Below are 26,717 nucleotides of genomic sequence, written 5' to 3' on the forward strand. Positions count from 1 at the left end.
GTTGAATCTCTCCTTGGTCAATTTCCATCCATTATTCCTTGTCTGGCCTTCAGGTGCTTTGTAAAACAGCTTGACCCCCTCATTATTGAAAATGTTCTCACAACCAGCAACCTCCTACTTATCCAATAGCTATTCCACAAGATCCCAACTGTCCCTGTTTAATACTTCTTGGCTCCTCTGTATCTCTGTATAGAACAAGACATGAACTGTTGGCAAGCTATCCCAACAGATGGCTAATGAGTTTGTTTAATTTACAGCAGAGCCATTCAAAGGTTCATTGAAAGAAATTGGTTTGTTCCCTAAGTTTTTTTTTTTAACTTTTCAATTTGGACCATGGTTTTGTGATTTCCTTGTGCTCTTTCACGCACCAAACCCAATCCTGCTTAGCAACCATGACTAAGATCAGCTGAGCTGCTACTTGCTGTGGTACATATTTTTACAATTATGATAAAAATAATAAAAGACACTAACATTCAATAAACAGTTTTATTTAGAATTTGCAGGAAGTACAGGAAATTCTCTAATTTAAATTGACATTGATTAGGGAAATCAAACAAGGGGGAAAAGTTAAGACATGTCAGAATTCTGGACTGGTTCACTCAATACTTCAATTAATAATGTGGATGGTTTAAGTTAACGTGACATATCAAGTCAAACACTTTTTATAATTATTCCATAAACCATAACTAGAAATCCACGCAACTAAGCCAGCCACATAGAAACACTACTAATTCCAGTTTGATGAATTTTGTGCTTCATTAAAACCGATATCATACGTTACTCTGTTCCAAAATTGTGTATTTGAGAACAATTGTTGTAAAGCAGTTCTCCTAGCACCCTCCAAATCTGTTGGATTAAAATTTCCAGTCATTATTGGCAGATCCTGGATTTGAAGCAGTTCAAACAGTCTGGCTATGAGATTTACAACAAACAGGAATAGAGGCCTTTCAGCTCTCTTAAATATTGCTTAAAAATTCCCAACCATACACCTCCTTTCCTAGGTCTTTTAAATGTTTCCTTTCTCATATTTGCTCCTTTTGCCCATCTTCCTAATTCTGTATTTTCTACTTACTCTCTTATTCTATATCTGAGCTACTAATTATCTAATTCTTTCTCTTCCACTAATCATTACGCTATCTATTTTTAAGAGACAACCTCAGTCCCAACTGTGTTGCCAATCTGTAATAAGAAAAGGCAACTATGAAGCAGGTGAAAATGATTACAAATGTATTATTACGAATTAATTCAGATTGTTTTTGTCCTGCTCTGCTACTTTCTGAGTGACATTCCTATCCTGGTATTCAATGGTCAAATGGAACTCTCCTTCCAAACAATGACACCCATTTTCAAGCAAAATTGATCAGAAATCCCAAGTTAAATAACCTCAAGGAAATTTGTGTAATGTCCCCTTGGATAATGGGACAAAAATGGGATACATCATAGAGTGGCTTGGAAGATGAAAGGCCTGGAATTTGAGGCAAAGAAAATATCTATTCTTGAGTAAACATAATGGCAGCTCCAAGCTTTGAGCCAAGCTGAGGGGTATAATCAGAATACTCCATATAATTCATGTCTATAATTTTTGGCAACAACTCTATAAGGTACGTGATTTATTAAAATATCATATTTATTTATGAGTGTGTTGTGCAGGCAATTAAGTAAACTGGATGCAATTTTAAAACAAGTAGTAGGAGCATGGGACTAGATTGTGTCTGAAGGTCCAGTCAAGTGTCTTATATTATCTATATAGCATATGCCTGGTTTGGATAGAAGAATTAGAGAGGTAGAAAGGAGGGCCACATAGGGTGGAAACAAAGCTCTAAGTACTGAGCCTTCATTTGGGGACATGAATCACCACAATGCAAATTATCTCTTTTCTGTTTGCATTCTATTCCGATACATAATAGCTAGGACTACTTCCCTGATTTCAGGACATTCAAATCTTGCAATGTGAATTGTTTTGTAATCCCAACAAAAAGCCTGCCAAATCCATCAGGGTTATTCCTCCCTACACAGAGTCTGAAAGTAAGAGAGAGAAAGAGAGTAAACTGCCTCAAGAGTTTTGAGTAAAAATATGCAAATGTGATTTTTCAAGATGTAGGTCAGTAATTTAGCACTGATTCCTGACCGTAAGAAAATTGTGGATTGCCTTTTGCAGTGTTTTTGAGTAACAGGGAAGGATTTCATTCCCCATAGACGTGGGGCCAACCTGGAGAGGTTTAAAGTAAACATATACACATTCATGGACATCAGATGAACAACAGCTCCTTACTATAGTGATTAGATGGTTCCTTCAGGCTCTAGAAGTAGCTTTTGGTAAGAACCTAAATGACCATTTTGGGAACCAAGGGTAGACCAGAACAGCCTCTGGTCTGTTCTTTATAAGACATGTTGGCAGGAATGGGGTGGTGGAGAAAAAAAAGACACAATATTCATTCATTTTCTAACTTCCATCCCATGATGGGAGCTGCCATTTTAAAATATACCACAACGCCAAAGGACCGACATTCTACGAGGGAACTATGGGAAATGCAAAGGGCAACTTCCAGCACCAATCAGAGGGCTGCTGCTAGTGAAGTCCACGAATGGAAGGCAACGTTCTTCAAAAGCTCTTTCCAGAGCTTCCCACCTTCAAACCTGAAACCAACCCCAGCAAAGATGTTGGGTTTGCATGTTGCATTGGGCCAAAAGATGGTTTCTTTGGTTTTGGTACATTGTACTAATCTGGCCAAGTGTGGTTTATAGAATAAACCACAGTTGGCCAGATTAGTGCAATTAGTACAACTAATTAGTACATTAGTACAACTAATGAATAAACAGTGTCTTAGGGCACATTATGCTAACCTGGGTAATTGATGCCTGTAAAGGCAGCAGCCTTAGATAATAAGAAAGGTGCAGCATTAAGGTTGCTGCTTTCTAGGCAGAAGCACCACCCGCAGGAAGGCAACAGGAAACCCAGAGGCAGAAGACAGCCTTGGCCACCTGCTTTGGTCAAGGAGGAGCAAGATAAACCGGCTACCTACTATCAGAAGTGATCAATTGCATTTTAACCCTAGTAATAACAACTTACAGATACTCCTTGACTTAACAGCCACAAGTGGGGCCAGAATTCCCATTGTTAAAATGCCAAAGATGAGTCATCTCCAAATCTAACCATTTTGCCACAGTTATTAAGCGAATCACTGTAATTGTTCAATGAATAAGCAAAGTCCAGCTTCCCCCATTAACTTTGCTTGCCAGGCGTCAGGTGGGATCGCATGATCCTGGGACCCTGCAAAACTGTTGTAAATATATGCCAGTTGTCAAGCACCCAATTTTTGATCACCTGGGGATGCTGCGACAGTTGTTAAGTGCAAGGACCAGTCGCAAGCCACTTTTTTCAGGGCCATTATAACTTTGAATGGTTGCTAAACGAATGGTTGTAAGTCGAGGACTATTTGTATTCAGAAAAGAGGCAGAGAAAAGCCTGCTATCCTTTCCCCAACTTCTGTTCCAAGGGTTGTTCTTTTTTTTTTTTTTTTTTGGTGTGTGTATGTGTGTGTGCAGAGGAGGATAAATAACCATTTATCCTACTTTTCCTGTTCTCTCCTTTCCAAGTATGTGCTAAAAAGATCCCTGATCTCCCGGGCATGTGGGTTGGACATGTACATCAGCTGTCTTTCTGGCTGCTGGTAAGATCTTGACACAGACCTCACCACCTCTTCCCACCCTTCCTGCTGAGGTTCCCCTTTGCTCTCACAGATGTTGTGCAAAATGCAGCAGGCTACAATGACCCGCGGGGCGTAGCGTTCTCGCACATCGAGGCGGGAGAGGAGGCACCGCCAGCGGCCCCTGAGCCGCTCAAAGGCATAATCCACCACTGTCCGGCAGTGGCCAAGTGTGCTGTTGAAGAGCTGTTTTCGGGAGTCCAACTGGCCGCTGTAAGGAGTCATTAGCCATGGCAGAAGAGGGTAAGCAAGGTCTCCTAAGATGACCGGCTTTACTTGCTCTCCCTCTATGTCCATTGTAGTGTTAGGACCGAAAGTGCCTTGATTCATGGCCCGGAAGATGGGGGAGCTGCGAAAGATCCTGGCATCGTGAACTTTCCCGGATCGCCCAGCATACACATCGATGAATTTGCCTTCATGATCCACCAGGGCCTGCAGAACCATTGAGTAATACCCTCGGCTGTTGATGTATTCCATGGCTCGGTGAGCAGGAGCAATGATAGGGATGTGGGTTGCATCGATCACCCCAATGCAATGAGGGAAACCTTTGGCTGAAAAGCCTTTTATCACCTCGCGGGGCTTGGTCAGAAGAACCACATGGTGATAGACATCATAAAGAGCTTGGCAAACTTCCATGACTATCCTGGAGACAGTGGAGCGCCCAACGCCAAAACACTCTGCTACCGAGCGGTAGCTATCTGGGGTGGCCAGTTTCCATATGGCTATGGCCAGCTGTTTTTCAACAGTAATGGGTGCCCGCATGTTGGTTGTCTGACGTTCAAGAACTGGCCTCAATCTGTCACACAGCTCCATGAAAGTCTGCCGACTCATCCGGAAGTTCTCCTGCCAAAGGTGGTCATCCCAATGGGGCAGCACGACCTTTTCCCACCATTCGGAGCGACCCGGCTGCACCCAGAAGGCCCGCTCCATGATGTAGAGTTCGTCTATCAGCCCAGCAAGAACCGCCGGGGACTGGAAGAGGCACGAACACATCATGGCGCGCAAAGAGTCAATGCTGGTTTCCACCACTGCTCGGAGGCGCACGGCAGCTGCATTTTCCACCATCTGCTCAAGCTCCAGCAGGTCACGACGATGGCGGGGCAGAAACGTCCGACGGGTAGCCAAACGGCTGAAAAGTTGTGACTGGATCCCGACAACGGTCTTGACAGCAGCTACAGCAGCTGTGGCCACAGTGACGGCTGCAGAGGCCACCTTGTCACCGGCAACAGTAACTTCTGAAAGTCAGAAGAGAAGCAGGAGGAAACTTTTTTTAGACAACAAAGATCAGCCCATCTAACTGAAAAACTGTCCAGATTCTCAACTAACACTTCAGCTGATCCTTTTAACACTCCACCATACGAAACAAGACCCCTGTGATTCAGCCAACAGAAAACAGTGGCATTCTTTGCTTTTCTGAAATCATCTCAAGTAGCCTGATGATTTTTTGGGGGGGAGGTCACCTTCTATCGCTTACAAAGACAGTTTATGTTTCATGCTTTATTCTATCCACTGAACAAGTTATCTGCAAGTATGAGTTTGGAATTCCAAAGGTGCTTTTTCAGAAGGCAACTAGACTTTGTTGTTGTTTTTCTTTGAAGACGTTTCACTTCTCATCCAAGAAGCTTCTTCACCTCTGACAGGATAGTGGAGAATGGAAAGATTTATATTCCTTGCAGACAGCTGGTCATTTGCTTCCTTTTAGAGCTGTGATGGTGAACCTATGGTATGGCACGCGTGCCACAGGTGGCACGCATAGCCATATCAGTGGGCACGCCAGCTCAGTTCTGGTTCGCATGCACGTGCTGGCCATCTGATTTTCAGGCCTTCTGGGCCCACTAGAAGTAGGGAAACAGGCTGTTTCCTGCCTCTGGAGGTGGAGAGGAAGGCCTGTTTTTCTTTCTCACCTGGCTCCAGATCCTCTCTATGCATCTGGGGAGGGCGAAAACTGCCTTCCCCACCCCCTTGTTTTTTGCTATCCCCAACCCCTCTAGGAGTATCTGGAGGCTGGGGTCAGCAAAAAATGTCACTTTCTGTCCAACCGGGAGTTGGGAAATAGGCCGTTTTAGGCCTCCAGAGAACCTCCAAGGGGGTGGGGAAGGCTGCATAGAGAGGATTTGGAGCCAGGTGAGAAAGAAAAATGGGGCTATCACGTGCCAGGAGCGGGGGAGGGGGGGTTGCACGCACATGCGCAGGGCAGGGCGCATAGAATTATGGGTGTGGGCACGCACTCACGTGAACCTCCTCCGCCCACCCCCTTCCTGGCACGTGATGGCAAAAAGGTTAGCCATCACTGTTTTAGAGGGTTACTGAAGCACTTGGAAGTTTATCTGGGTCCTAAGTAGTGCTCCTGGTTCCTGTAATCTGCAATTTTTGGGGAAATCCATTCCTACTCCCACACCATTTAAAGGGTGTTCATCCCAAATTGTCAGAGCTGAATCCTGTCAGAGCTGAAGAAGTTTCTTGGATGAGAAGCGGAACATCTTCAAAAGAAAAAACAAGGAAGTCCAGTTGCCTCCTGAAAAAGCACCTTTGGGACAACCATGACCTGGATGACTGAGAATGTCTACAGACTATGAGTTTGGAATCTTTTATTTCACAGTTATTATACTGGGAGAGCCAGCTTGGTGCAGCCTTCCCAGGCTAGAAACTGGGAAACCATAATTTTTAGTTCTGCCTTAGGCACAAAGCCAGCTGGATGACTTTGGGCCCCTCATTTTCTTTCAGCCCTAGGAAAGCAGAAGTGAAGGCGGCAAACCACTTCTGAAAAACCTTGCTGACAAAACTACAGGGAGTCACCAGGAATCAACACTAACTCCAAGGCACTGAAAACAAAAAACCCTGGATAGCAAAAACCCCGGATAGCCATCTTAGCAAAATTTCAAACTTATTCCACCATCACTTTATAAGAACTCATCTGGCCGTGTAGACTTCAATATATCTACAAAGCAACAAGTTAGAGAAGTGTGAAACCTACCTCATCTATGGATTGGTATTAAGAATTGTCCTGTATCATTTTGCACTTGAGGAAGGATGCAAGAAAAACAAGAACCCATTCCTTCAAATCCTGGGAAATCAATGATGGGCAGACTAATTATCCTTCAGCAGACAAACTCAGAATGATTCACACAGTTATCATTTAAAAACACTGTTATGGTTTTCTATCCACTTCTTTACCTGAACTGGTTTCATTTCTCACTGTCTCTTCTCCAGTGCTCTGGGAATCTGGATTTTGTATTTCTTCCTCCTTCTCCATCCTGGATCTTAATTTAGACTTTAAGATAGGAAATCCTAAATAGAAAAGGATAGTTAAAAAAAAAGAAATGGAAATGAAAACAGGTCAGAACTGCAATTAGACATGGAGACATTCCAGCAAACTTTTGAGAATTTTCATGCATGGAACGTCTAAGTGCTGAGGCAATCATGGATTGTATTTTGGGAGAAATGTTATATTTCCACATTCTGTAATTCATATACTGTACATTCAGGGATTTATAGTCCTAATGTACATGGATGCCAGTTTGGGGGAAGGTTTGATCGGGGCACTGAAGTAATCTTTTAAGGGATTGGAGCTAGCTGAGACGGCAAAATTGTTTTGGTTAGAGACAACAATTTAACTATATTTCTTGCAGCTTAGAGACTGTTAGATTTCCTACAGGAAAAGGAGAAAGCTGAAGTTTTGACGTTGAGATTTAATTATATTTAATTTGACTAGAGAAACATTGCGTGATGTTAAATGGCTATGATTTTTCTATAGTTAATAGGTCTTTTATGTGTTAAAATTAAATTAAGAATGTATGAGTATTGTTTTTTGAATGTTGGTTTTGAAGAAAGTTTTTGAAAGGCGGGGGCCATGCCGCGCAATTAAGATTCTGGAGAAAGATGATCCAGCAGGCAGGTATTAAAGCAAAGTCAGTGGTGCCCAGTTACTGATTTCCTGCTGTGGATCACCAAGATGAGTTCAAAACCCTTGCATTATAGGGGAGATGGGTGGCAAAATCAATCAATCAATACAACAGCAGCAACAACCACCAACTCTCACATTGTAGGGGAGATGGATGGATGGATAGATAGAATGGATAGACAGACACACAGACAGACAGACAGACAGGATAGATGGATGCATGGATGGATAGAATGGATAAATGGATGGATGGAGGAATAGATAGATAGATAGATAGATAGATAGATAGATAGATAGATAGATAGATAGAATGGATAGACAGACAGGATGGATGGATGGATAGATAGATAGATATAGATAGATAGATAGAATGGATAGATAGAGAGACAGACAGACAGGATGGATGGATGCATGGATGCATGGATGCATGGATGGATAGAATGGATAGAATGGATAAATAGATGGATGGATGGATGGATGGATGGATGGATGGATGGATAGATAGACAGACAGACAGGATGGATGCATGGATGGATGGATGGATAGATAGATAGATAGATAGATAGATAGATAGATAGATAGATAGATAGATAGACAGACAGACAGACAGACAGACAGACAGACAGACAGACAGACAGAATGGATGGATGGATGGGTAGGTAGGTAGGTAGGTAGGTAGGTAGGTAGGTAGATAGACAGACAGACAGACAGACAGACAGACAGACAGAATGGATGGATGGATGGATGGATGGATGGGTAGGTAGGTAGGTAGGTAGGTAGGTAGGTAGGTAGATAGATAGATAGATAGATAGATAGATAGATAGATAGATAGATAGATAGATAGACAGACAGACAGACAGACAGACAGACTGATAGGCAGACAGACAAATAAAAACAGAGATGCGTGGGTGGATAAACAAACAAACAAATAAAACAGCAACAACAACCAGGCACAAACAGCCTTTGAAGGGAAGGCAGCTGCATCCCTCAGCTCTTGGCTTCTGCTCTTCAAACGCTGTGCCTTTGAGGCCGGGCATTTAAAGGGCAGCCCTAAGTTAACTCCAAAACTGCGGCCTTTGGGCATCGGCAGACCAGCCTCCCCTGCCTCAGCCTGGGGGGTGATCTCTCTCCGCAGGCGATAGAGGATGGGAAACAGCCGCCACAGACGACTCAAGCGAGACGGCCTTTCCCACTCTATACAGTACAAAGAAAGCAGTTCCTCCCCATCAGGAATGCCCTGCCATTTCTATATAGGCGACGCACCGGATTTGCAAAGGCCGCATTTTCTCCTTGCGCGATGCCTCCAAGCCTTAATTTGCGCCCTTTTGTTTATTTTCCTCGCTCCCTCCCTCCCTGCTCCCCGGAGAAAAAGGGCTGCCTGGGCTGCCCTCGCAGCCTCCGCCGCCAGAGAGGCTCCTTCCCTCCCTGCTTGCCTTGCGATTGTCGGACACAAAAAGGAAGCCTCCAGCTAGAGCAGGCGGCCGGTAGGGATCTCTCTGCCGGCGCTGGGAGAAGCGGAGGCTGCCGAGGTCCGGGAGGGGAAAAAAAAAAAAGAGCCTGGATTTGCCCGAACGAGCCCGACTTCAGACCCCGGTTATGGTGGCGCTTGTTCTTCCTCCTTGCAGCCTCGGCATCTCGGTTCCTTCCAGGTCCTAGAGGCAACGCTGAACAGGAAGTTTACGGCTGCTTTTGCAAGCCCTCCGCGGGGCCCACGGTGGCTTTGGAGGCCGCGCCGGCGATTCCGTCTCTCGCTCGGCTCCACATGCCACCAGGCCGCTGATTCCCAGCTGGTCAGCCTGGCTTATCTCTGGCGCTCCTTCCAGTCCTTCCAGAAGGCGCCAGCTGTTCCAGCTGTGTGGAAGTCTTGTAGAGATTCTCAGTCACCCAGGTCATGGTTGTCCCAAAGGTGCTTTTTCAGGAGGCAACCGGACTTTCTTGTTGTTGTTTTTTCTTTTGAAGACGTTTTGCTCCTCATCCCAGAAGCTTCTTCAGTTCTGACAGGACCTTCAGCTCCATTCCCTGCTATCCTGTCAGAGCCGAAGAAGCTTCTGGGATGAGGAGCGAAACGTCTTCAAAAGAAAAAAAAAACAAGAAAGTCCAATTGCCTCCTGAAAAAAACACCTTTGGGAATTCCAGCTGTGTGGTGTTAACGCTTGGATATGGTTTGGGAAGACCAAGGTTCACATCCACTCCCCAATTACAAACACTAGTCTTTAGGGCCGGTTACAAGCCACCCCAAAAAGCAATTATTATGGGGTTAGAATGAAAAGGAGATTTTCATGTAAAGTCATCACTTTGAGTCTCTGGAGAAAAAAAAAATGGGATGTACATCTCATAAATGGATAAAACGAGTGCCTGTCATAATCATTATCTCCTGAGCGCTAATTGTGTTTCTTGGACCTGAGCAGACCTATAAGTGTTAGCTCTGAAAGGATGCACTGATGAAGCATTTGTGCAAGGCATAACTAGAAAGAATCGGATGAGAAATTGGCCATCTGCGAGATGTAGTGTTCAAAGACAAAACACACAGTGGACTCAGGTGCAGTCCAAACTACACAATGGAAAACACAAGTATTTGCATGGACAGAGGTCTCCCTTTGTGTTGGCAAGCATAGGTGTATGTTTGCTTTTGGTGTAGGTCAGTAATGATGCTCTATTTCTTTCCTGAAGCTGAAGGACCTCCAGTGTCAACAATGGTAGGGGATAGGCTTGGGTAAGGTATCCTTAGTGGGCTCCCTCTTGTCATTATTACTACTATCGGTTTCAATTCACTGGATGTGCAGTGATGCTAAAGATAGCTTCCTTGCCTAAAGACAGGATGCAGTATCTCCCTGTCATTACATGAACAAACTGCTAATATTTTTTTTCACGCTGGCGCTGTCAACCACAGATGCTGCATTTTTTTTTTTTAATTTGATTTATATGCCGCCCTTCTCCGGAGACTCAGGGCGGCTTACAATGCGTTAAGCAATAGCCTTCATTCTTTTGTATATTTTATACAAAATCAGCTTATTGCCCCCACAAACTGGGTCCTCATTTCAGCTACCTTAGAAAGGATGGAAGGCTGAGTCAACCTTGAGCCTTGGAGAGATTCGAACCAGCAGAAATTGCAAGCAGCTGTGTTAGAGCTACAGTAGCTATCACAACCACAGGGTGCAGCACAATCTAGTAGTTATACAGTACCTACAGTCTTCCAGGAAATGACTCCAGCTACCCTTTATCACTCTGCTTAATGTGATGGTCAGCCCAGAAGATAACGTATACAAAAGCTTGAGCATGGCTGGCTGAGGAATTCTGGGAGTTGACGTCCACAAGTCTTAAAATTGCCAAGTTTGAAGGCCCCCTGATCAAGAGGACCCGGATTGTGAGGACAATAAGCTGACATTTTATAAAAAAGAACACTGCTTAGGGGGGTGCCGAAAGCCCTACTAAGCAGGTATATACAAAAGTATGAAGGCTATTGCTTAACGCATTGTAAGCCGCCCTGAGTCTCTGGTGAAGGGCGGCATATAAATCGAACTAATAAATAAATAAATAAATAAATAAATAAATAAATAAATAAATAAATAAATAAGATAATTCACTGTATAGATTTGCAGGACAGCAGGGAGATTTTAAATACAGAGTAAAATCCCACTGTTTTGGATATGTGACATCTTAGTACCTGGGAGTTGCCAAACAATACACAGTACAAGGGCTGCTAAATATCATCCAGGTAAGTGACTATGTGCCATCAAGTTGCTGCTACTCTTAGTGGCCACATAGATTTCCTATGTTTCATATGATTTATCCCTAACCTGCTCTTTTGCGTCTTCCAACAGTTGCACCCATTGCCATGAAACCGAGTCTACCCGCTTTGCTGCTAATCTTCTCTTCTCTTCCCTTCGACCTTTCCCAGCATTAGGGCCTTTTCCAGACAGCTAGGTCTTCCCAGGATGTATCTGAAGCGGAACAATTTGAGCCAAGTCCTTTGTGAGAACTTTTGGGTTGATGTTCAATAATTGGTTTGTTTTCTTGGCTGCTCCTGGTATCCTTAGGAGTCTTCTCCAACATCAAAACTTGAAAGCATCAATACTCTTCCTATGCTTCCTATGCTGCTTCTACAAAGTTCCACTTGAACTTCAAGAGGGAATACCATGGTTTGCACAAGTTTGATCTTTGTAGGTATAGACATATCACGGCATTGGGGTATCTTTTCCAAGGCCTTCATGACTGCTCTACCAAGTGTTAGGCTGTGACATATTTTTTGACTGCTTGTTTCTTCTGGCACTATCTAGAGCAATGGTGTCAAACTCAAGGCCTAGGGGCTGGATCCAGCCCACAGGGTGCTTAGATCTGGCCCAAGGGGCTGCTGTGGAAACAGCGAAGGACCAGCCTGCAGTGCCTCTGCCAGAGAAAACGGAGCTGAGGAGGGCCACCCGCAAAGCCCAAGTGTTCTGTCCCCGTCCCACACACGCACCCCCACAGACGGCCCGGAGTTAATAAGCCACACGACAAAATCTTTGAAGATAAAGCTGGCAGCAACCCAGTGGCTAGCTGCCAATTCAGACTTTACTCACACAAAACAAAGATTAGACTGCAAGCATTCCGATAAAGCAGGCAAAGTTTCAACAATACAAGGATTAGTCCAAATGCAGTCTGACAAGGCAGGCAGAAGTCCAGTAACGCAGAGATCATGGATTATTTCTAGTTTTTGCTCGTCACAAACTGAACCAGCCACCACACCCACATTTATACCCTGTGGGGTGTGGTCCAGTGACTCAGCTAATCTCTGGCACGCCTTCCCCTCTGCTGCGCACGCTTCTCCCTGCGCCGCTGCCGAGGATCTAGCCAGCACTTATCTACTTCGTCGCTGTCCACCTGTGGCTGCGAGGACGTGCTTGGCTCTGGGCCTATCTCTTGGCCTTCGGTGTCCTCCGGAGGCATTGCCAGAGAGGAGGGTCCTGGAGAGGGAGGCCTTGCCAACTCCTCTCCCTCACTCTCAGAGTCTGCATCTGTCGATAGCCCAGGCTCAGGCAACAGAGCCACAACACCAAGATAAAAACCACCCACTCTCAACTCTATGTGGTCAGCTGTCCAGGATTACATATGCTTGGTGGTTCTGCTTCATCAATGGACTCTCTTTCCAATCAGCCGCCAGCCTCTATTTCGTCTCCAGTGCCTTTCTCCCAGCTTGGAACTGAACCAGATGGATATTTCTTCCAACACATGTCAATGAAGATGCAATAAGACCAGGGGTGGGATTCAGCTAGTTTGGGCAAACCAGATGCTAATTTTAATCTGGTTCATCGAACCAGTAGTTGCAAGGATTGGCTGACCCTGCCAACCCCACCTTGCCCCTCCCAGGAGTCTCCATGGAACCCATTTTGGATGCCAGGTAAATGCAGGGCTTGTGCGGTGGCTCTGGGAGGGCGAAAAACAGACCTATCGAAAGTACCGGAAGTCCAGAAACAGGCCCGTTTCCAGGTTCCGGAGGGCATCCGGAGCCTGGGGGATGCTGTTTTTGCCCTCCCGGAGGCTCGAGGAGCCTCCGGAACCTGGGGAGGGCAAAAATGCCCCACCCCCTGCCATGGTGCAGGAAGCCGACTAGGCCATGCCCCCATGGCCACGCCCACCCATCAACCAGGCAGAGAACCGGTTGCTAAAATTTTTCAATCCCACCCCTGAATAAGACCTAATTTTATCTGATTTACTTTGGACACAGGCTCAGGCACAAAGCCAGTAATCTGTTTCAGCCTCTAGCCCAATCCCATTTTCAGTTCAGTTCAGCTCAGAAATTGAACATCTTAAAATAAAAAACTTGACTTTTATTGCCCTTGAGAGATATAAACCATGACTTATCTGTAAACCAAGCAAACTGTGGTTCAACAAGGACAATCCTTTCAAGGGTTGTAATAGGAGTAAAGGGAAGGGAAGGGGGGCAAGACAGGTTCCTATGTCTGAGTGGAGAAGCAATTTTAATTTAAAAAAAAAACAAAATCCCCATTTTTCATTTGTTCTAATTTTCTATCTCAAAATGATAGTTTGAGCAAATGGTCAGAGGGAATTTCAGAAGTCTGCTTCTCAAGCATTGATTTCCATGTTCTGCAAAAACCAGCTATGGATTGATTGAATGTGTGAGTTTCAACGAATCATGGATAAGAATAAACCAAAGATCCAGCTACGGAGATCCTTCTCCAGTCCAGATCACTTGGCAGGATCTTCTGCTTGCAAGCTGGATATTGTCTTGTGCTATGCCTGCGCTCTACTCCTTACCCTTCAGATCTGCAGAGACACCCCCAGTCCGAGGTGGCTGCTCAGGCAGAAAGCACAGCAAATGGCGATGGGCCAGGCTTAGTCTATTGTCCTCTTTATTTACCCAGCTGAATTACTGGAGAAGACTTAGCAGTTTGCTAGATTACGCAATGAACCAATTTTTTTGTGTTTGCACAACACACTGAACTATATGAAGCATCAAGCAAACCTACTTTCAAAGAACAAATCTGTGCTCAATCAAAGAGTTCACCCTGTTGTACAGATACATCTGTTAGGTTTTTAACTGAGTTGGGCAAGCATATTTTATAAATTCAGCTAAACTACATCAGACATTCTATACCCAAATGGTTCCAAAATATACATGCAGCTCTACTGTACTGTCATTTATTTATGATAAAAAAAATATACAAATAGTCCTCAACTTATTTTGTCATGTTTATGTAGTGTATATTGGAGGTGGTGATCCTTTGAGAGCTGAATGCAATGAAATTTCATTTTAAAGTATGCCGATTAGTGTACATTCAAAGTGACAATAAAGTTATTCTAAGTCTAAGTCTAACTTATGATTGGTTGTTTAACGACTGTTTGAAGTTACAGCAGACCTACCTTGGAGCCAGGGGTGAAATCCAGCAGGTTCTGACAGGCTCTGGAGAACTGGTAGCGGAAATTTTGAGTAGTTCGGAGAACCGGCAAATACCACCTCTGGCTGGCCCCAGAGTGGAGTGGAAATGGGGATTTTGCAGTATCCTTCCCCTGGAGTGGGGTGGAAATGGGGATTTTGCATTCCTTCCCCTACCACGCCCACCAAGTCACACCACGCCCACCAAGCCACGCCCACAGAACCGGTAGTAAAAAAAATTTGGATTTCACCACTGCATGGAGCTACTTACAACGTGAATTTGAAGTTCCAAGACTCTGTCCCCCTCCCCACAAAGTGGTCACAGAATCGAATTTTGGATGCTTGGCAACATGGCTGCATTTACGGTCATTTGCAGCATCCCACTGTCACATGACCATATTTTGCAACAGTTTTGGTGAAAACCAGGACTTACTTTCATAATGAATCATTGTCTCAATTAACAACAGCGGTGTTTCACTGTTCACAGTGGGGTGTGTTGCCAAAATTGAAAGTAAATGCTGGGTTTTGGAGAAAACTTTGTAAATCGTGGTCATGTGACTCCAGGATGCTGCAAATGTCCATAAATGTGCTCTGGTTATGAAGGGGGGGGGTGCGCTGTCACAAATTTGGAACTGGGTCATAAGTGCCTTTGGGTGGGGGCAGGGCCGGATTTAGATTGAAAGAGGCCCTAGGCTATTCCACTTATGAGGCCCTTTCACCAGTGGTGGGATTCAATTTTTTAACAACAGGTTCTGTGGGCGTGGCTTAGTTGGGGGTGTGGCTTGGCAATCATGTGACTGGGCGGGCGTGGCTAGCTGGTCACGTGACTGTGTAGGCGTGGGTAGCTCGTCATGTGACCGGGTGGGCGTGGCTATGTGCATAGACTTTTTTCAGAGGGCTGAAAAAAGTCATTTCTGACTGGGCCTCGCACTTTTGACCGGTCCTCACACTTATGACCATCCTCACATTTATGCCCGTGCAGCTTTCTTAACAACCATGTCACTCATTTCACAACTGCTTCTCTTCACCATGATGACAAGATAGGGCAAAAACGTAAAATGTGAGGACAGTCGTAAGTTCGAGGACTGGTCAAAAGTGCGAGGACCAGTCAGAAATAACTTTTTCAGCTCTCTGAGTAGTCCATATGCACAAAAGGACTACCCAGAGGGCTGAAAAAAGTCATTTCTGACTGGGCCTCGCACTTTTGACCGGTCCTCACACTTATGACCATCCTCACATTTATGCCCGTGCAGCTTTCTTAACAACCATGTCACTCATTTCACAACTGCTTTTCTTCACCATGACGACAGTCGTAAGTTCGAGGACTGGTCAAAAGTGCAAGGACCAGTCAGAAATAACTTTTTCAGCCCTCTGAGTAGTCCATATGCATAAAAGGATACAGCAATAGAGAGGGATGAAGGAAGGGAAAGGAAATTAGAGTAGGAGAGAGAGGGAGGAAGAGAGGAGGAGAAGGAGAAAGGAAGAGGAAGTAGGGAGGAGAAGAAGAGGGGGAGGAAGAGAAAGTAAGAAGGAAAGAAAAGAGAGGTGGTAGGTTTGAGGAGAAAGATTGCTATACAATAAAAAAGATGAAAGGGAAGAAAGCCAACCCCAAACAAATATAAAGATATTAAGATAAAGAATGAATTGTTAAACTTTAAAGAATAAAAGAGAACAAATATGAATAAATAACAATAATTAGAAACACACATACAAACATACAATGTATTTTCTTTGAACAGAGTATTTGGCCGGTTCACAAATTTAAACAGTGTTTAGTCATTTCAATTAAATTTACAATTTCTATATTTCCTTTTTGCCATATTTATTCCTCATCTATTTTTGTAAAAAACCAATATTACCCTCATCCTCATCTCTAATCTTAATCAAATTCAATTTTTCCCTTCTATTCTATATTATACCCCTTCCCATTGTCATCTATTTTTATATCCATCCTCACATTGGTTAATTATGTAATATTAGTTGTTTAATATAAATTCAACATTTTAATATAAATCAATTAGTTATATAACTACCTTTTTTGTATATTAATCAATATGAACATGAATATTCCAATTATTTCCATGCAATCCAATTTCTTACAAATCCATTAATTATATTTACCAATAATAATAAACCAAATAATTTCCCCCATATATTCCTCCAAACCACAACTTAACCATTTCTGCTTTCAGAAATATACAATTAATAGTATCTCAATTATTACAATTCCCTAGTTAAATACAGCTTTTTTTTCTTTTGTGTTTTAAAATCCTGAACTCTTCTCTTTTTCCCTAAAATTCCCATTGTTTGCACGTACCTTTTTTGGTGAGGAAAAAGAAAAGAATTCTGCCTGCCTAATTTTCCAACCTTGCAGCAACAGCAAAGCAGTTTCACTTTCGTTTCTTTGCACGGAAGCAGAAGAGCCCTGAGCAAAACAGCCCAGACAAATCAGCTGAGAGCCGGGAGGCCAATTAGCCTATGCTGAAGCTCCGGGGGCCAATAAAATTACAAAAAAAAAACACCGAACCCTTTGTTAAATTGCTGGCTCCCCCGCCCCTCGCCCACCACTATTTATTGGCAATAAATAGTGGTGCGGAGGGGCGGGGGAGCCAGCAATTTAACAAAGGGTTCGGCCGAGCCACCTAGAACCCCCAGAATCCCACACTGTGTAGGCCCCTCTGGATCTTGAGGCCCTAGGCTGAAGCCTAGTTAGCCTATAGGAAAATCCGGCCCTGGGTGGGGGGCAAGTCCATCATAACTTTTAATGGTCACTAAGTGATCCATTGTAAGCCAAGAACTACCTGAAAAACTAAACAAAGGGGATAAAATGAAACACTGATTATTTAACTGATATTAAATTTAATTGGTATTCTATTAGATAGAGCCTTGGTGGTGCAGCAGACTAAAGTGCTGTTAAGTAGCACCAGCTGCCTGCAATTATTGCAAGTTCAAATCTCACCAGGCTCAAGGTTGACTCAGCCTTCCATCCTTTCGAGATAGGTAAAATGAGGACCTGGATTGTGGGGGCAATAAGCTGACTTTGTATAAAAAAGAACACCGCTTAGAGGGGCCCCAAAAGCCCTACTAAACAGGTATATACAAAAGTATGAAGGCTATTGCTTACCACATTGTAAGCCGCCCTGAGTCTCCGGAGAAGGGTGGCATATAAATCGAACCAATCAATCAATCAATCAATCAATCAATCAATCAATAAAAGCAGCACAGTGGCAAGGAACTTTGTATTTATGTACAAGGTTTCTGGTTCAAAACACAGCAAAATAGTTTGAGAGCCAATCTGGTATAGTGGGTTAAGGTTTAGATTAGAGCACCGGTGTCAAACTCAAGGCCTGGGGGCCAGATCCGGCCCACAAGGTGCTTAGATCCGGCCCACGGGGCTGCCCTAGAAACAGCAAAGGACCGGCTCACAGTGCGTCTACCAGCAAAAACAGAGGGCCCCTCCTGAGCTCTGTTTTCATTGGCAGAGTACGGCAGGAGGCCGTGGAGGCTGAAAACAGAGCTCAGGAGCCCGTTTTCGCTGGCGGAGGGCTCGGGCCACTATAGACGCCCCTGACATGAGTGACATCAAGTGGCCACGCCCACCCCAGCCCCCGAGGTCAAACACAACCCTGATGTGATCTTCAATGAAATTTGACACCCCCGGACTAGAAGGAGGGAGACCAAGGCCCTAGTCCCTTTTCAGTGACAGAAGCTCAGTGGAGGACTTTGGGCTGGTCACTGTCTCAGCCCAACTTCTTCCACAAGTTTGGTGCTAAAGGGAAAAAGAGGGAGCATCTAGGACTCCTCTACAAAAGGTGGGATATCAGCCAAATAAATAATAATTCCAACTAATGAAAGAAAAAAAAGGATGTGGATTCAAGAACACAAGTTCTTACCTTTCTAGCCAGAAAATTGTCAGCATTCATGATAGACTTCAAACATTATGCTAAATCATGATTTATTTAACCATGATTTGACCAAGCGACAGTAGCTGGCTTTACTTACACCTGCTGTAAGACTAAAACAATAGTTTACAAACAATGGTTAAATTAATCTAATCCCGTAAATTAAAATCCATGGCCTGAACCAAGTCATCGGATATCAAAAGAGGCACTGACTTTGAGGTATGGGATTGAGTCACTAAATCTCATTTAGTTTTAGTCACTAAAACTTTGAACTGCAGACACTTGAAACTGGATGCAAAATACAGACATTGAAGACAGATTAAGAAAAAGGATTTATCTGGGCACATGTTCAGCCCAAAAATTTGTTCTCTGAACTAACTTCCTGTGTAAATCTTTACCCCCCAATCGTTTTTAATTTCAGATTTTTATTTTAGGAGGAAAAAAGTGATTTTATTCTCACTATTGTGAAAACACTGGGAGTCAGAAGACCTTGCTGACTTGCTACAAGTCACCTGAAGATATATCAGTACATCCCATTTTTTTTTCCGGCCCATTGCTTGGCTATTGCAGATTCTGCTGGGATATGTGTCATTACCATGAACATGGGCAGAGTGTATTTTCCCTGATGCTGATTCGTTACAGCCTGTTCCTAGCAATCTGAAAAGCAAGGACTTTGTAGTCAGAAGGAATGCTAAGATTAAAATCTTCCAGGAAAACTGCATAAAAAAATTGCCTTTGAATTATCTGAGTTTTTAGAGGCTGTATATGGTAGATGGGCAGGCTTTCATTATTGCACACAGCAGCATCTCTGAACGGGCATTGCCTCAGAATGGCCACTGAGTGGCAGCAGACTGAAAAGGAAGAGAAGGCTGGATGTATAAAATGTAAATACTATTTGTAAAAATAGACACTGATGGAAACATATTGGGTCCATATTAGAATGTATGAACAAGCTTTGCTCATCTCCCTGCAGTCACAATCCATTTCCCAGTTCCCTACATTGTTTTTCAGATTTATAGCAAGCAAGTGGCTTATATAGCACCTTTATAGTTCTTTAAAGCAGCTGTATCTTTTTTTCAGAAATGACACAGAAAAAGAAAAAAAATTTGCAGAAGCATTTTCTTTTTTATTGCAGTATGTTATGCAACCCTACCTCTCAATAATATTGGATATTTTTCTGTGGTATCACTCAATAAAATTAAACCTTATGTGTGCCCCAGTCATCATACTATACAAAACACAAATATTTACTGGACACTAATCATGGAAATGGTTTTCTATGGTTATCCCAGTTGCAAGAAACTCTCTGGAACGAGTTCCCCCCGGAGATACGGAGGATCCCGGATCTGCGTACCTTCCGTCGCGCACTCAAGACGTTCTTATTTCATCAAGCTGGCCTGACCTAAGTTTCTCCCCTTTTTAAATGGAAATTTTAAATTTGGTCTTAAATTATTGGGGTTTTAAATTTTCAGCCAAATTATTTAATTCATTTTATTTTATTTTAAATTTTGTACTCATATGTTTTATTCTATGGCTGTTCACCACCCTGAGTCCTTCGGGAGTAGGGCGGTATACAAATTGAAATAATAAATAAATGTATGGCTGTGAAAGTTAGACCATAAGAAAGGCTGAGAGCCAAAGAATTGAGGCCTTTGAACTATGGTGCTGGAGAAGACTCCTGCGAGTCCCTTGGACTGCAAGGCGATCAAACTGGTCAGTCCTAGAGGAGATCAACCCTGACTGCTCTTTAGAAGGCCAGATCCTGAAGATGAAACTCAAATACTTTGGCCACCTAATGAGAAGGAAGGACCCACTGGAGAAGAGCCTAATGCTGGGAATGACCGAGGGCAAAAGAAGAAGGGGACGACAGAGAATGAGGTGGCTGGATGGAGTCACAAAAGCAGTTGGTGTGAAATTAAATGCCCCCCTCTCCCCGGAGATGGTAGAGAAGACCTGGAGGAACGTTGTCCATGGGGTTGCGATGGGTTGGACATAACTTTGCGACTAACAACAACAACAATCATGGAAAAAATGGGGAGGCAGACGAAGGATTTATTTCTCAAGTCTTAAATGATCTATAACATTCATAACTAGCCATAGTGACTTCAAAATGGTGAGATTTGCCTCACACAAACAATGGCTGTGCAGTTTGGACACACACTTCATTCTTTTGACTATGTTTTGTTATGACATTGAAGTCAGTATCCATTATTTAAGACATTGTAGGCGGAGAGTCATGTTACTCTTATGGGAGCAAATTTGTATTGAAATGCCTCTGATGAGTGTGAACTGGCGCAAGTTCACACTTTTGAATACATTTTGTGAGTCAGAAATGGCGCCACCAGATTTCTGATTTAAGAAACAAGTCCTCACTCAAAAGCAAAATCCGTGTCCAAAACTACACGTAGGTAATACCTTCGTTTGGTCAAGCCAAGGCCCCAGAAGTGCCTGCAAGCTTTCAAACTCTCCAGGACTACTGTGACGTGGACGCCATCGGTTCTGCATTTTACAAAGCACGTGTGAACAGGTTCCGAGTCAGAGATTTCAGGTTGCAGATGACTGGACGAAACTCCTTGGCCCAGGTAGGTTCAACCTCGGCGTTCTATCCCCTAGCAACCAATCGGAGGGCTCATGCCGGTCTGTAGGAGCCAATCAGGAAGCTCGTTTCCAGCCAGAGCCGCAACTTTTTCTTTTTTTTTAATCAAACTGGTTTGCGGTTTGCATTTTTCCTCTGGTCCCAATTTTCGGCTGTTGGTTTTCTCCGTTCTCACGTGCGAGCAAACAAACCAGTCGTGCTCCAAGTGTTGTTTTTTTTTTAATTTCAGAATAAGCATAAACTCCTATCACAACGCGCGAAGATCAGGCTGAGAAAACATAGAAACAAAAGGGCTCATTTTATTAAAAAAAAAAACCCGCATCCTTCGAGAAATACGCGTCTAAACTAGCGTATCATACTTTTTAATTTTAAAAAGTTGCAAATAGGCAAAGGATAAGAAAGCGAAATCTATTCAAAGTGTTCGGCTTCTGCTTTGCTCTACCAAGGAATTAAAATAAGACTTAAAAAAAAAAAAATCTCCTTCGAGCCGGAATCGAACCAGCGACCTAAGGATGACTCTAGGAAGCCTCTACAGTCCTCCGCTCTACCAGCTGAGCTATCGAAGGAACATGGCAGCTGCTTCGGGTCGTTTCCTATATATTTCATTTAGTAGGAAGTGCATAGAGATAGATACATATATATATATATATATTCATTTCTCTTATTTCTTTTTATCCAAGCATATTCCTACAGTGATAATAGAGTATATATTTTCTAATTCTAAAGCCAACTCACAGTCCAAGCATGACTGGCAATCCTGATGCAAAGCATCAGAGAAAATATAAAACAGGCGTTTTCGGTTATGCACAGAATTTCACTCCGATTCATTTGCGAGAGGTTTTTTTTTTAAAAAATGCAATGAATAAATACAGGATTCGGGAGACAATGAGCCGTGGCTGTCACTGGCAGATGGTTTGAGCTGCGGGCGAGCAACATTTTGGGAACCACAAGTCGGGAAAGGACGACCCAACTGAACCCCCTGCAGGAAAAGGTTTAAAAATGTGCCCAAGACCATATTAAGTGGCAGCAAGAAACAGATCTATATGCCTGTGCCTGTGGGTTAAACGAAGCAAGTATTAATTGGAGAGATCCAAGGGAATGGTAAATCCAGATTCCCTGGAAACAACTTTAATATTTTAATTAAAACTTTTAATGGTAGGGTCTCCTGCTTGAGGGGGTGGGGGGTTGGACTAGATGACCCATAAGATCCCTTCCAACTCTGTTAAATCTGTTAATAGCCGAACAGCCAAACTGCAACTCCGCTTATCTAGCCACTTAACTGGTTGCCATTCCAGCTTTCCTCCAGCAGAGGGCGTGGCGTCAACAAAGCAGGAAGCCTCCGCGCCTCCCACGTGCTCGAGTGCAAGTATGCGCGAGTTCCCCGGGGGCGCTGCCCGTCACCTGGCTTTAAGGTGCTCGAGGGCCTCTGAAGATTTGGGGCCCCTTCCAATTTTTTCCTTTAGGCTTTCCTGGCGTATATCACGCTTGCTTGGAAGCGCATATCAGTTTCAGCGATGTTTTTCAACCCTAGCCCTGAACTAACATAAAGAGCAGGGCTGTCTGCTCCCTTTTTTTGCCGAATCCACACGCACTGCCTTAAATTCGGGGGTATTTCGTCCGATGACCCCCCTAAAGCAGCGGTGAAATTCAGATTTTTTAAAAATACCGGTTCTGTGGGCGTGGTGTGGCTTGGTGGGCATGGCAGGGGAAGGATACTGCAAAATCTCCATTCCCTCCACACTCCTGGGGAAGGATACTGCAAAATCTCCATTCCCTCCTCACTCCAGGAGAAGGATACTACAAAATCTCCAGTGCCTCCCCACTCCAGGGGAAGGATACTGCAAAATCTCCAGTGCCTCCCCACTCCTGGGGGAAGGATATTGCAAAATCCCCATTCCCTTCCCACTCCTGGGGGGAGGATATTGCAAAATCCCTATTCCCTCCCCACTCCTGAGAGAAGGATATTGCAAAATCCCCATTCCCTCCCCATTCCAGGGGAAGGATACTGCAAAATCTCCAGTCCCTCCCCACTCCTGGGGGGAGGATATTGCAAAATCCCCATTCCCTTCCCACTCCTGGGGGGAGGATATTGCAAAATCCCTATTCCCTCCCCACTCCTGGGGGGAGGATATTGCAAAATCCCCATTCCCTCCCCACTCCTGGGGGGAAGGATATTGCAAAATCTCCATTCCCACCCCACTCTGGGGCCAGCCAGAGGTGGTATTTGCCGGTTCTCTGAACTACTCAAAATTTCCGCTGCTGGTTTTTCAGAACCTGATGAATTTCACCCCTGCCTTAATGTCGTCTGCTCGGGGCTGCAAAGGGCCAACCCCTCTCTACGGAGCTGACCCTCCTATTCTCCCTCCCCTTCTTTCATTTAACTACGTGGTAGGATTGTACAACTATTAAGTAGCTTCAAGTTTATTATGTAGTTTTGGGGGAGGGAGGGATATTGCCCAGTAGGCGTTATAAAGGCTGATTAATTTATCAAGTTCAATCTGAAGCCAACAAAATATATAAGTAAATTCTCCAGCTTACGCTTTGGTACCGGAATATCAAAGTTGGAAATGTTTAGGAGGAAAGTAATTGGACTATATGGCCGAGGTAACCAAAATGAAACCAGAGACTTACCACTTTCTGCCAATCCAATTTATTACTAATATGAATATCACCAGATGGCATATAGTCAAGTTGATTATATTATTACCACGAGGAGATGAAAGAGCTTAGTTATAACAGCAAAGACATGACTTAAGAGTTGATTGTGCAACAGATCATGAACTGATAAAAATCAAGCCCAAGCAGGAAAACAAAAAACAGCCAATCATTTTTCATGATATGATCTTGAGCATATGACTCATCATTATCGGGAGGGGGGAGGGGAAACAGGAATCACTTTGAAGTTCTGTGTCTCAGTGGAAAGTTCCAGACCAGAGTTTGGTTACACTATTTACACTAACCCCTAATATAGAAGATAAATTTAGATCAACATTCTGGTCATTACTAACTCAGAAGGCTCTAGGAATATCTACAGAAATATGGCAAACACCAGAAAAAACCAAACTAGGGAATCTAAAGAATGACAGATTAGAAGAGATCAGCCTATGTGGCAATTCCATAAAAAGAAGATTTAACATAGTATATAAACATCATACAATAGCCTTAATTTCAAATACTAGCAAAACATTGCTTGTGAAAATTCAACACAGATTAGAGCTGTAATGGAAAGACATATGCTCAATCTGGTTTTATATAAAGCCAAAGAACAAGAGACATTATTGCTGATGCATGTTGGATAATTGAGAAAGTCAAAGAATAGCACGCACACAAAAAAAAGCCAACATGTGCTTCACTGATTAAACAAAGGCCTTTCATTGTGTCAGTTAGTTGGAATGTCTTTAGGAAAATGGAAATCCTAGAAGATCTCATTGTTCTTATGAGAAATCTATACATAGGTCAGAATGCCAGAGTCCTTGGCAAAACAGGCTAGTTCCTCATCATCAAAGGATGTGAGACAAGGCAGCATCTTCTCTCCTTATTTATTCAAACTTTATGCTAAATATACATTGACAAAGGATGAATTAGAAGATGAGTGTGCTTTTAAAACTGGAGGAACCTGTTTTATACTAATGACACTCCTCTCAATAGCTGAAAATGCAAATGATCTGCAAATACTAGAGAGAATCAAGTAGCTCAGTGAAAAAGAAACAAGTATAAAGATAGTCATTTTCTTTAAATATAAAGAAGACCAAATAAAGGATAAGAACAGCAATCTCTCTTAGACTTGACAATGAAAATATTAATAGAATAACAAAGGTGAAAGGGACCTTGGAGTTCTTCTAGTCCACTATTAAATATTTATGTGTCTGTGTATCCGTGGTGGATACTGTATTTTCTGCTTTTTCAGTTTGGCTTTGGGGTCTTTGTTCCTCTCTGAACTTGATTGTTTGCTTGCAGACGTTTGGTTGCCAACGTGACAGGGCAAGTCACTAGGTTGTAAAATGACAGCAAACCCCACTCTCTACTAGCACTGATGATGTTACCTAGTTGGGTAATGAATGTCTGTAAGAACACCAAGCTCAGAAAGCACTAAGGACCCCACAGTTCAACTCTGAGCTACAAATATTCTCTTCTATAAGTTTGATTATCAACAGAAAAGGAACCAGAAGTCAAGAAATATGTCACAGATTAGGTACATAGCAATCATATATTTTATGGGAAAAATATTCAAATGCCACAATGTGTTTATACTGCAAAAATCAGAATGGTACAAGCAGTGATTTTCTGTGTGTAAGTGCAATTTGGATTTTGAGGAAACAGGAAAAAGTTTCCAGGAAACTACAGACCTATCAGCCTGACCTCAATACCAGGGAAGATTCTGGAAAAGTTAATCAAGCAACCAAGCAACGAATCACCGAACACCTAGAAACAAACAAAGTAATAACCAAAAGCCAACATGGATTTGTCAAAAACAGATCATGCCTGACTAATCTTATTGCATTCTTTGACAAAGTGACAAAATTACTGGACCAAAGGAATGCTGTCGATATAATTTACTTGGACTTTAGTAAAGCATTTGATAAAGTAGACCATAACCTACTACTAGATAAAGTAGAAAAATGTGGGTTAGACAGCATCACCACCAGATGGATTCGTAACTGGCTGACCAACCACACTCAATGTGTAGTCCTCAATGGAACTGCATCTACATGGAGGGAAGTATGCAGTGGAGTACCCCAGGGCTCTGTTTTGGGCCCAGTGCTCTTCAACATCTTCATCAATGACTTGGACGAGGGGATAGATGGGGAACTCATCAAATTTGCAGATGACACCAAGCTGGCAGGAATAGCCAACACTCCAGAAGATAGGCTCAAGATACAGAAGGATCTTGACGGACTTGAACATTGGGCGCTATCTAAAAAAATGAAATTCAAAGGTGAAAAAAGCAAGGTTCTGCATTTAGGGAAGAAAAACAAAATGCACAGGTACCATATATGTGGTACCTTGCTCAATAGTAGTAACTGTGAGAGGGATCTTGGAGTCCTAGTGGACAACCATTTAAATATGAGCCAACAGTGTGCAGCAGCTGCCCAAAAAGCCAACACAGTTCTGGGCTGCATAAACAGAGGGATAGAATCAAGATCACATGAAGTGTTAATACCACTTTATAATGCCTTGGTAAGGTCACACTTGGAATATTGCATTCAGTTTTGGTCGCCACGATGTAAAAAAGATACGGAGACTCTAGAAAGAGTGCAGAGAAGAGCAACAAAGATGATTAGGGGACTGGAGGCTAAAACATATGAAGAACGGTTGCAGGAACTGGATATGTCTAGTTTAATGAAAAGAAGGACTAGGGGGGTTGACACAAAGAAGAGGGAGTCAAACTATTCTCCAAAGCACCTGAGGGTAGAACAAGAAGCAATGGGTGGAAACTAATCAAGGAGAGAAGCAACTTAGAATTAAGGAGAAATTTCCCGACAGAACAATTAAAAAGTGGAACAAATTACCTGCAGAAGTTGTGAATGCTCCAACACTGGAATTTTTTTTTAAGTACTTTGAACTTTCATGTTGGAGAAGATTCCTGAGAATACCATGAAAAGTCAAGGTAAATATATCATAGAATAAATCAATCCACACTTCTTATTCAAAGCACAAATGACCAGAACTCAAGAATATTCTATTTTATAACATTTACAAAGACCTGAAAATCTAGGAAGGTCCTTGGTGCTCTCTG

The 26,717-nt window shown here is 43.2% G+C and overlaps 1 protein-coding gene and 1 non-coding gene across 3 annotated transcripts; both read right to left on the reverse strand.

The window, feature by feature from the left end:
• Positions 1-472: 472 nt before the first annotated feature.
• On the reverse strand, positions 473-9,569 carry LOC117668000 (uncharacterized). Of its 2 annotated transcripts, none has more exons than XM_034421668.3 (3): positions 9,042-9,569; positions 6,882-6,995; positions 473-4,942 (listed from the first exon to the last, which is right to left on the reverse strand). In XM_034421668.3, exons 2-3 carry the CDS (start codon positions 6,958-6,960, stop codon positions 3,570-3,572), a joined length of 1,452 nt encoding a protein of 483 aa, XP_034277559.1. In that variant the 5' UTR covers positions 6,961-6,995; positions 9,042-9,569; the 3' UTR covers positions 473-3,569. The 2 variants fall into 2 exon arrangements, with proteins under 2 accessions (XP_034277559.1, XP_034277560.1); XM_034421669.3 differs by having other exon boundaries at positions 8,872-9,229.
• An 11,889-nt stretch (positions 9,570-21,458) lies between these two features.
• Positions 21,459-21,546, reverse strand: TRNAY-GUA (transfer RNA tyrosine (anticodon GUA)). Its single transcript is given in 2 exon segments — positions 21,459-21,494; positions 21,510-21,546. It is a non-coding gene; the product is annotated as a tRNA-Tyr (tRNA).
• Between the last annotated feature and the right edge of the window lie 5,171 nt (positions 21,547-26,717).

Source organism: Pantherophis guttatus, chromosome 2, assembly GCF_059756535.1.
Source record: "Pantherophis guttatus breed Tessera chromosome 2, ASM5975653v1, whole genome shotgun sequence".
NCBI classification, from domain to species: domain Eukaryota; kingdom Metazoa; phylum Chordata; class Lepidosauria; order Squamata; family Colubridae; genus Pantherophis; species Pantherophis guttatus.

Bases quoted from the DNA above. Each gene is read 5' to 3' on its own strand.
- LOC117668000 (XM_034421668.3), bottom strand. From the start codon at position 6,960: ATGGAGAAGGAGGAAGAAATACAAAATCCAGATTCCCAGAGCACTGGA. The intron at 4,943-6,881 runs GTAAAGAAGTGG...TCTGACTTTCAG, and splicing joins GAGAAATGAAACCAGTTCAG to AAGTTACTGTTGCCGGTGAC.